This window comes from Rhagoletis zephyria, unplaced genomic scaffold (assembly GCF_001687245.7).
Source record: "Rhagoletis zephyria isolate East Lansing unplaced genomic scaffold, Rhagoletis_zephyria_1.1 Rzeph_scaffold_00030, whole genome shotgun sequence".
Taxonomy (NCBI): domain Eukaryota; kingdom Metazoa; phylum Arthropoda; class Insecta; order Diptera; family Tephritidae; genus Rhagoletis; species Rhagoletis zephyria.
Window position 1 is genome coordinate 667,895 of NW_016157114.1, and position 11,567 is coordinate 679,461.

An 11,567-nucleotide genomic window follows, 5' to 3' on the forward strand; every position below is an offset into this window, starting at 1 on the left:
GCAAACAGCTGTGACAAGAAATACTAAACGAAGTAAACAAGAAGAGCAAAAAGAAATGTGCAAAAATAGAAACCATCTCAGTTAACTACAAAGGAATAACAACAACAATGATAACAACAAATGACTCGGCAAGATTAGATGTAAGCTAGTGAAATTTAATTAAATTTAATAAAAACCACAAAAATCACAAAACTTTCACTTAGCTTCGGTTATTATCACATTAAGATGCTCGTAGGCACTTTTTATAGCAACTTTTACTCAAAATTAGCACAATAAACTTTGCAAAATACAAAGACCAATCAAGGCACAAATAAGTAGAACTTCACAGCTTGACGTTTGCAGTCTAAATAAAAAGTTGAAAATTTAGCTGAAACTTTGCAGTTTTCATAATTTTTTCACAAAGTTTAAAATGTGGATTTATATGGTGTTTGCTATATAATGAGCTAGACTTTTATGGAAAAATAATAAATATTAAAAAACAAAAGCAAAATAGCCAAAATTGAGCAAAATGTTGCTGGCTTAATTAGCTGATCACAAGTGTGCATACATGTGTGCATATTACTCAGCCGACATTTAGTCCATAAACCCTTAAAATTTATTACTCATAATTTTTGGATCTTTTTCATTTATAATTCCGCCAAGTTTATTCAGATTGGCGACGTTAAAAATAGGCTGAGAAATTATCTCCAAAGGACAACGCAGAGGTTAAGGCAAGCATCTAGGAAGTGTGACTATTGCTCTAAGTGCGTGGTTAGTAAAAACAATGTCCTCAACATGAAAGCAAGTTATAATGATGAATGACAATGTCACATAATAGTAAAGCTAAATTTACTGGAATCCGAATTTTCCTAGTTTTGAATTCGTTGCTCCGCCTAGCAAAATATAAAAATGGTATGCTGTAATCCGTTCGAAACTATGCCTACCAAAAACAGGAAAATCGAAGTTATTTATCAGCTGTTTTGATAGAAATAAATAAATATCTTTGCAAGTGAAGAGTGAAATTTCAAATCAGCTATTTGTAACAAAGTTTTTCAATTAAATAAAATATAATTGATTATTTATTTTATTTGGTAACTAATAAAGCGTAGTAGTATTTGCATTGCAAAAAACAAGCTTTCGAGGTACACTCACCCAATTTTTTATTATTATTTTTTTTTATTAAGTTCCTTCTTTATTTATACACTTGTCCTTATGTTAGAACACCAAGTATACTCCTTTAAAATTTGTTAGGAAATATACACCAAAAACACAATTTAGCCAGCGCTAAGAAAGTGTTGAGTTAGCTATTTACATTTAATATATGAATATTTGTTATCTTTTTGTTTTAGTAGGCACTACGGCATCCAATCCCGGACCATTTTGTGAATCCCGGGATTTCGGGGTATCGGGATATTATTACCATTAATATAAATATGCTAACAAACTAGTTTTGTAGTCTTGCTTAAGTGCGAATACTAGAAATAAAAATAGATTTGTGTATTTAAGCAAAGAAATATAAATGTCTTTTTTTATATCAATTTAAAAAGCCAATTAAATACCAGGGAACGGATTTTTAGGACCTAACAACCTACAAAAAGGGCAAAATAAAATAGCGAAATAGGCAGGAAAAGGCACTAGAAATCGCAAAAAAGGCATAATAGGGCCCTAAAAAAAATACATTTATTTTAGAAATGTTTATATTACAAGTAAAAAGAGAAAAACTATGAACCAGTTTCATTATATGAAAAATGTTTGTTGTATAGCTAGCCAGGCTTTTATAAAAAAATATTAAACATAAAATAAGCCATGGGCTAATAGGCAAAACTCTTCAAAATAAGGCGAGTCTATTATTTCTGCCACCACTGTATATATACATATGTATATTACAACATAGAATAATAGTAGGGTTAGAGTTGTAATATATTGGCTGCGTTTCTTTATACATTCCGGATAATCCCATTTCACAGCCGGAATAAACAGAATGCGTTTGAAATATACGTCAACATATCATCAGGAACGTTCTAAAGAATAAATAAACAGAAAAGTTGATTCCAAACGTTCAGAATGAATAAAGAAATTCAGCCATTATTTGATTATTTGTAGGGTTGCAATTTTATAATTCTTTTATGCCTCACAGTGTCTGAATTTCCTTCTATTTTAATTTGGTCGTAAAATAAATTGTATCCCGGAATCCTGGGATCCCGAGGGTTTGATCCCGATATTTCGGGACTAAAAAGCGTTGGGGACACCCAGGATTTGGGATCCCGTATCTCGGGACTAGATGCCTTACTCAGATGTGAACAGTCAAACACGTGTGTAACACATTTTTGTATGAAAATATTATTTTTAATACTATGAAATTGGTTTTTGTTGTTTTTTTTTTTAATCATCTTATGCTTATCTTATGCTTTATATATTCATAGTACTATGAACATATTTAATGCATTATTTCCCTCAGGGTTAAATATTTACCTGCTTAATTGGAGCAGTTATTACGCAAAACAACGTCTCTGATCAATTAGTTGTATGGGAGCTAGATATGAACCGATTTCGATGATTTTATGGATTAGTTAAGGTAATATTAAAAAACAGTTATGTGAAAAATTTTAGTAAAAATATCTTCAAAACTGAGGGAGCTTTTTATAAAAAATTAAAATTTAGGCAAAGTTTCAAGTACNACGTTATCAGGACTAGTAGTTATAAAAAGATTTAGATCGTTTCGACGTATTTTGCAAATGTGCCTTCAATTAAGATGTTTTTGAAATAAAAATTACGCTGAAGATCGCATAATTTTTTTACTTTAAAGGCTGGTTTATTCTGAAAGCACACCTCCTCTAAGGTGTCATATTATAATTGTATGTAGAATAAAATACATACTCTGCCGGAACAAAGTATTGGCACAGCAAATTTTTCACAATATATGCAACAATTTTCATTATATTTTTCCGCTAATTTCGTATAAAAATATGGTTCATTCTACAACAAAAAACATAAAAATATAATTCTTAAACTTTGTGCGAAACTCGCGAAAATTGCAGATTTGTAGCCCAATCAATTTTATAATAATAAAGTGCAAGTTTTAAGTAGCTAGGAATTACCGTTGATTTTTGGCAATACAAACATTTTTTTTCAAAAAACTTTATGGAAAAAATTCAAAACACATTCAACAAAAAAAATCTCAAAATTCAATGCGATTTTTGACTAACTCCTAACTTGCATTTTGTTTACTAGAATTTAATGGGCTGCAAAACTGCATACTCAAAAAAATCTAAAAAATCTGATTAAAGAGTTGAAAATTTTGCTGAATTTTAGCGAGTTTTGCACAAAGTTTAGGAATTATATTTTTATGTTTTTTGTTATTGAATGAGCCACAAAATTGGCGGAAAAATATTAGAATAAAAATTGTTGCATATATTGTGAAAAATTTGCTGTGCCAATACTTTGTTCCGGCACTGTACGTAAAAAGTTTTTAAAATGGAATGCTTCAAAAACTATACGCGATAAACCCAACATTGTGAANTTGAAATATACGTCAACATATCATCAGGAACGTTCTAAAGAATAAATAAACAGAAAAGTTGATTCCAAACGTTCAGAATGAATAAAGAAATTCAGCCATTATTTGATTATTTGTAGGGTTGCAATTTTATAATTCTTTTATGCCTCACAGTGTCTGAATTTCCTTCTATTTTAATTTGGTCGTAAAATAAATTGTATCCCGGAATCCTGGGATCCCGAGGGTTTGATCCCGATATTTCGGGACTAAAAAGCGTTGGGGACACCCAGGATTTGGGATCCCGTATCTCGGGACTAGATGCCTTACTCAGATGTGAACAGTCAAACACGTGTGTAACACATTTTTGTATGAAAATATTATTTTTAATACTATGAAATTGGTTTTTGTTGTTTTTTTTTTTAATCATCTTATGCTTATCTTATGCTTTATATATTCATAGTACTATGAACATATTTAATGCATTATTTCCCTCAGGGTTAAATATTTACCTGCTTAATTGGAGCAGTTATTACGCAAAACAACGTCTCTGATCAATTAGTTGTATGGGAGCTAGATATGAACCGATTTCGATGATTTTATGGATTAGTTAAGGTAATATTAAAAAACAGTTATGTGAAAAATTTTAGTAAAAATATCTTCAAAACTGAGGGAGCTTTTTATAAAAAATTAAAATTTAGGCAAAGTTTCAAGTACCGGTATATCGAAAATTGGAGCCAATCGGGAAAAACGGAGGACGCCATTCAATTTAGAAGGCTCCAATTAAGTAAGAGCAACTATCAGAACCTTTGCCGAAAAAAAGTTGCTTTGATACCACGCTCGAAACATTCTGCCTAAAAGAAGGGGCATAATTAAAAGTAGTAAATCAGGGTTTTTACACACTTCTAGATAAAAAAANAACTGGTCAAAATATCGCACTCCTATTATTTTGTAGACAACTGTATATGTAACGTTATCAGGACTAGTAGTTATAAAAAGATTTAGATCGTTTCGACGTATTTTGCAAATGTGCCTTCAATTAAGATGTTTTTGAAATAAAAATTACGCTGAAGATCGCATAATTTTTTTACTTTAAAGGCTGGTTTATTCTGAAAGCACACCTCCTCTAAGGTGTCATATTATAATTGTATGTAGAATAAAATACATACTCTGCCGGAACAAAGTATTGGCACAGCAAATTTTTCACAATATATGCAACAATTTTCATTCTAATATTTTTCCGCTAATTTCGTATAAAAATATGGTTCATTCTACAACAAAAAACATAAAAATATAATTCTTAAACTTTGTGCGAAACTCGCGAAAATTGCAGATTTGTAGCCCAATCAATTTTATAATAATAAAGTGCAAGTTTTAAGTAGCTAGGAATTACCGTTGATTTTTGGCAATACAAACATTTTTTTTCAAAAAACTTTATGGAAAAAATTCAAAACACATTCAACAAAAAAAATCTCAAAATTCAATGCGATTTTTGACTAACTCCTAACTTGCATTTTGTTTACTAGAATTTAATGGGCTGCAAAACTGCATACTCAAAAAAATCTAAAAAATCTGATTAAAGAGTTGAAAATTTTGCTGAATTTTAGCGAGTTTTGCACAAAGTTTAGGAATTATATTTTTATGTTTTTTGTTATTGAATGAGCCACAAAATTGGCGGAAAAATATTAGAATAAAAATTGTTGCATATATTGTGAAAAATTTGCTGTGCCAATACTTTGTTCCGGCACTGTACGTAAAAAGTTTTTAAAATGGAATGCTTCAAAAACTATACGCGATAAACCCAACATTGTGAAAATTGTGAAAAGTAGAGTTACACACTTTTCGTTACTTGCCATTTAGTTATTTTTTAAAGCACACTTTAGTTACCAACTACATATGAAGTATACACATACATAAGTACTAATTGCACATAAAATTTCAAACCAGTATATGGTGTGCTTCAAAAGTTATGACATAATTAAATGTGCCCCTCTTAAAAATTACATTAAAAAATTCACTTGTTTTCATAATTTTTTTTTTNATGTGCCCCTCTTAAAAATTACATTAAAAAATTCACTTGTTTTCATAATTTTTTTTTTTAAATTTAGACACCTATAATTCAAAAGTTATGCAGCAAATTGATCCGTCTATGAATTGTGTCCCCAATTAACCATCTTGATATAGTTTACCACAATAAAAATAAAGCTAAGTAACACAAAGGTTACCTGTTTTAGATTTGTCCATATATGTACACATATGCAGAGATACATATATATTAAAACATTCAGAATGACGAGATGAATTGGTTCAGCCGTGTATGTTTGTAAACACGCCAACTCAAACAAAATTTATATATTTTAACGAAAGTCGGTGTGAAAGTTGCCTTTGGTATAATTTAGGTTAGTATAAAATTTCGGCGAAATCTGTCTATAGCCACGCCCACCTCCCATGTAGTAATTAACAATATTTTTATTTCATTATTATTTTTTTACGAATTTCGATGTTCAAATTTAAATTTCAAATATATCAACAACCATTTGTGGGTACTTTTGCACCAGTCGTTGCCTATGTGTTAATGACAAAAAAAAACCTATACATGCACAATATTCAATTATTCCATGTATTAATTTTCAAATAAGCATATCGTCAATGGCTGGTTTAATGTATACTGTGATTTCGCATCTTTGCTGAAAATTTTATGAAGCTAGAGTATTATAAAATATTGAAATTGAAAAGTTAATTGTACAAATTTTAGTTATCATTTAGATTTTGAAGGTTGTTACTTTGGCGGCAAAGTACAACGTACTTCATTAAACAGGCCTTGAATGAAATAAAAAAAAAATTGGTGGTGATTATAAACAAATTTTAAAGTGATGTGCAGTCATTGATATAAAAAATATTCAAGTCCAAAAGTCAATAGTGCCTCTTGCTTATCAATTTCCGGCAGTAATATCTGAAACTGATTTAATCACCATAGACAATGAATTCCGTACAATAACGGAAGTTCAATCTGATATAGTACACTTAAGGAAATAATGCATAGTAAAAATGAATACTTTATATTTGATTATCGTTTAAAAATTTTCGTATTTAAAAATAATATTTTCATACAAAAATTTATTACGCAGGTATTGAGTTGAGATCTTATTATGTATATTTAGGTGTGCATACGCATCCCAAGCAGGCGGAGCCACGACAACACACGCACGCATACATAGTACATGCCCTGCAAAAAATTGTGCGACTACTCTCTAAAGAAAGTATTCCGATATTACTCTCGATCGAGTATAATTGGGCATTAATTAGTCGCAAATAGTCTCATACGGATACTATTGGAGATCAATTAGTCTCGACTCATCGCTTACGGGTATAATTGGAGATCAATTAATCCCCGACTCATCTGTAGCGGGTACAATTCACGATTTAATGATAATTACGCACTAAGGCATCTAGTACCGGGATTTGCGATCCCGAGCCCCGGGAGTCCCGAGCCTTTTTGTGAGTCCCGAAATCCCGGGAGCATGCCCTCGGGATCCCGGGATATAATTTAACTTACGACCAAATTAAAATTAAACGAAATTCAGACACTGTGGTGGCATAAAAGAATCATAAAATGCAACCATACAAATAATCAAATAATATATTACAATTTTAGCACTACTATTATTCTGTTATAATATATATAACATATATATGAGGCATTCCTTTTCATATCGGACCACAAATTTGGTGTCACAATTTCGATTCGCTTCACATTTTTCTTTTTTTCTTCAGATATATGATCTGTCAAACTTTGGATTTTTCGTGATTCTGTTCATCGTAGAGACTTCATTGTTGACTCTCACAAAATAAATCACCTCGTCATAAAACAAACAAAAAAAAAATATTTTAAAAATAGTTCTTGAAAATCTCCATTTTTTTTGGAACACGGTTTTTATAGAGAATTAAACAAGGATTATGATGGTGTCATTTTAAATCCCAAATTTACTGGTCCTCACTATGCTTAAAAAACTTAAAAAACTTATAATTTTGGGATAGTGTCTCTTGTGTTTGTGACTGATCGATAATTTAAATAAAATCAATACATAATTACAAAGTTTTTCACGCATATGCAAAAAACAATAATGCCTTGTGTGTGCGATCAAAAGGTTGATAGAAATCTTCCTAAAGAGCAGAAAGTGCAGTGTGCAAAGTGCAATGATCTCTTCCACGCCACTTGTGTTGGTATTCGTCCGGCTGATGTCGAATTTTTGCAAAGTGCTGGTCAGTGTTTTTTTTGTGAAGCTTGCACTATTCTGCGTCGGACTTCCCTCCGTTCACCTCCTCCACCTATTACAAAGGAGAAAACGTCAACCGTCATCACTAGTTCTTCCTCTTCTAATTCTCCGAAGTCTGGAGATTCTACGAAGCATAGTGATAATTCTCTTATTAATGCCGTGAGCCAGCAAACAATAAATTCTCTGTTTAATCTAATAGCATCTCTTCAAACAGAAAATGCTAGTGTGTTAAAGTCGGTGAGTGCGCTAAATGAAGCTAATAATAACCTGGTGCTGGAATCGACAAAAATATATTCGGCCCTTCAATCCATTCAAAGTAAACTTGCCGATAAAGATAAAATTATTGCTGCGCTAACTTCTGAAGTAAAGAGTCTGCGAGTTTCTTTCAATGCTGCTTTTGATAAGCTAAGAGTAAACAGTGAAACTAATTACTCCTCGATGCCAGTTAATTCAATGTCAACTTGTGCTTCCTCTGCTCCATCTTTCGTTGGCGCACTTTCCTATGCTCATATTATTTCATCAAACATGAGCACCGACTCTAATAATATTCCCACAATAACAACAATGGGTTGCCCAATGCAATCAACAGCGTCGTGCACTGTGACGTCGGCAATAACTGATGTTATCTCAGTTTTTGCTCTCCCATCTTCTTCTACGGCTGATGCTAATGCTTGTGCGCTGAAAGATAAAGCTAATGCTTGCGCTGCTTCAACTACGGCTACAGTGACTGCGGCGCCAGTATCCGAAGCTTCTGCTTCTCCTCCTTTACCTGTTTTTGGCACTGACAATGACACAGATAATGCTCAGTGGGTGAAGGTATCGAATAAACGGGCTAGAAAAAACAGCAATAAGAATGCCTGTGGTACTGCTACTACTACTACTACTTCTACGACTGCAGTGACTGCGGCGCCAGCATCTGACGCAGCTGCTTCCTCTCATATGCCTACTGATGTGACGAATAATGTGACTGGCAATGCACAATGGGTAAAGGTGTCGCATAAACGGCATAACAATAATAATAATATTCGCATAAGAGGAACTAGTGATAATACTGATCTAATTGTCGCTGACCGCTACAAATTGCTTCATTTGGCCTCTTTTTCTCCATCCGTATCTGAGGATGACATTAAAAATTATGTAGCTAAACAAATTGATTTAGACAGAACTCTAATCTCATGCTCTAAACTAATTAAAAAAGATGTCTCAGCTCAATCCCTGAATAGGATTAATTTTAAATTAGGAGTCCCTGAGTCCTGTTATGAAAAATTACTATGCCCGGATATCTGGCCAACAAATGTTACCGTTAAGCCTTTTCTGAATTTTCGGAAGGGTCGACGAAAGCTATTACGGACGTAGCAAGTAGTACCCGACTGCACATACAAAATAATAGAGAGCTGAAAATTTACTTTCAGAATTTATCTGGTATGAGAACCAAGTCTGAAATGGTGCACAACTTTAGTGAGCAAATGAATTACGACATCTTTGTTTTCGTCGAAACATGGTTGAATGAGAATTTTTTTGACGGTGAATTCTTCAACTCAAATCTGTTCAATGTATTTCGTAAAGATCGTGATGCTGAAAAAACTGGCTGCCTTCGAGGAGGTGGTGTTCTTATTGCCATTAAGCGTCAACTGCAAGCGTCTTTGGTCACACTTTCGAATGGTGATTCTTTACTGGATCAGCTTTGTGTTTGTGTTAACGGTTCCACACCGCAAGACTCTTTGTATCTTCTTGCGTCGTACGTGCCCCCGGGCAGCTCTTTCGAATTATACAAGGCCCACGCAGATAACATTGCTTCATTAGTCTTAAACAACGTTAAGGAGCATCACCTCTGCGTGCTCGGCGATTTTAACCTACCTAATATTAATTGGTCAACCAGCATTTCTAATAATTACGGTCTCACGCCAAATAATGTCAACTCAAGTCAAGAATTGTATTTCATCGATAATGTACTTAGTCTTAACTTAATTCAAATTAATAATTATTTTAATTCTCTAAATAGGCTACTGGATCTTATATTTATAAGTGACAATTTTTGTTGTGAAGTTAGTGAGTGCCTGAATCCAGTTACTTCTAAGGACAGACATCATCTACCACTTGTTGTCGAGTTTAGATTTTATCATTTTCCTCCGGTTACTACTGTGAGTAGACCAATCTTTAATTATTCTTCGTGTGACTTTGTAAGTCTTAATGATATTTTACTTGAAATAAATTGGGAGGAGCTACTTGGTGGGCTTGATACATCTGTCAGCTTTTCCGCTTTCAAGTCGATCGTATACACCCAATGTTTAGATAGGATCCCCCTGCGGGTAAAAAGAGCCTATAAATTACCTTGGTACACTAAAGAATTAAATAAACTCAAGAATCTTAAAAACAAATTCTTAAAAAAATTTCATAAGAGTAAGAATAACTTCTTCTTCAGTAAATATAAGCTATACTTAAAGGATTTTAATATTTTGAATAAAACTCTTTATTCCGAGTATATGCGCAAAATAGAGGGAAACATTAAATCGAATCCCAAAAGTTTTTGGAAATATCTTAAGGACAAAAAAAGTTCCGCTAGTGTGCCTACCGGAGTTTTCCTTGATGATTACTCGGCGAAAACTCCGGATGAGGCAGCTAACTTATTTGCCGATTTTTTTAAATCGAATTTTTCTGTGGACGATAGTAGTCTGCCGCTTGATTTATCGAATAGTCTGAACTCTGCCTTAAATTTCGGAGCTCTACATCTTTCTTCCGAGGATATTATTAGAGCTGTTAACGATCTCAAATCTTCTTCTCAAACAGATTTAGACGGATTTTCCCCCATCTTATTGAAAAATTGTCCGGCCCTGGTTTTTCCTCTTCAACTTATTTTCAACAAATCACTCTCGTCTGGGATCTTTATTGACGATTGGAAGGTTACGTCTATTACGCCTGTCTTCAAAAGTGGCAACAAAAATGATGTGCGTAACTACAGGCCCATTTCCAAACTGACCACCGTCTCCAAAATTTTTGAACATGCAGTCAATGCTAAGTTGAGCTTTGCGGTTAAGTCCCTTATTTCTCCCTATCAGCATGGTTTCGTTGCGGAGAGGTCGACGATTTCTAACCTTGCTGTCTTCAGTGAGTATTGCATTGAGTCCTTTTCGGCTGGCTCGCAGGTTGATTGTATCTATACTGACTTTTCAAAAGCCTTTGATAGGGTCTCTCATCGAGTCTTAATTTATAAACTGGGATGCCTTGGTTTTCATTCTTCCTTTCTGTTATGGTTAAGTTCATATTTATCCAGCAGGCGGAGTGTTGTCACTGTGGATGGGGTATCCTCTATTCCCTTTATTGCCTCTTCAGGGGTACCACAGGGGAGTATACTAGGTCCATTATTATTTAATCTTTTTATTAATGACATCAGTAATTGCTTTACATTTGCTAAATGTCTCCTGTACGCTGATGACCTAAAATTGTTCTCAATTATTAAGACGCCTGATGATGCAATGAAATTACAAGATGACATTTCCAAGTTACATCTGTGGTGTCATAAGTCTCATCTGTCCTTAAATGCATCTAAATGCTTTCACGTGACCTATTCTAAGTCATCTAATATTCTTCGCTCAAAATACAGTATATCAAATTGTGAACTTCAATGTCTTAGTGAGATTAAGGACCTTGGGGTTATATTTGATAGCAAGTTTTCTTTCAACAGTCATATTAGCCACGTAACCTCTAAATCGTACTCAATGCTGGGTTTTGTTAGGCGCAATACCGCAAAATTTTGTGACCCATATACTTTTAAAGTTCTCTATACTTCTTTTGTCAGGTCTCACTTAGAATATGCTGTC

The 11,567-nt window shown here is 33.3% G+C and overlaps 1 protein-coding gene across 2 annotated transcripts; it reads left to right on the plus strand.

The window, feature by feature from the left end:
• The first annotated feature begins 7,565 nt into the window (after positions 1 to 7,565).
• Positions 7,566 to 10,733, plus strand: LOC108364075 (nuclear pore complex protein NUP62-like). Of its 2 annotated transcripts, none has more exons than XM_017617641.1 (2): positions 7,566 to 9,121; positions 9,162 to 10,733. In XM_017617641.1, the coding sequence occupies exon 1, from the start codon at positions 7,582 to 7,584 to the stop codon at positions 9,103 to 9,105; it is 1,524 nt and encodes a 507-aa protein (XP_017473130.1). In that variant the 5' UTR covers positions 7,566 to 7,581; the 3' UTR covers positions 9,106 to 9,121; positions 9,162 to 10,733. The 2 variants fall into 2 exon arrangements, with proteins under 2 accessions (XP_017473130.1, XP_017473135.1); XM_017617646.1 differs by having other exon boundaries at positions 7,566 to 9,004; positions 9,173 to 10,733.
• The last annotated feature ends 834 nt before the right edge of the window (positions 10,734 to 11,567 follow it).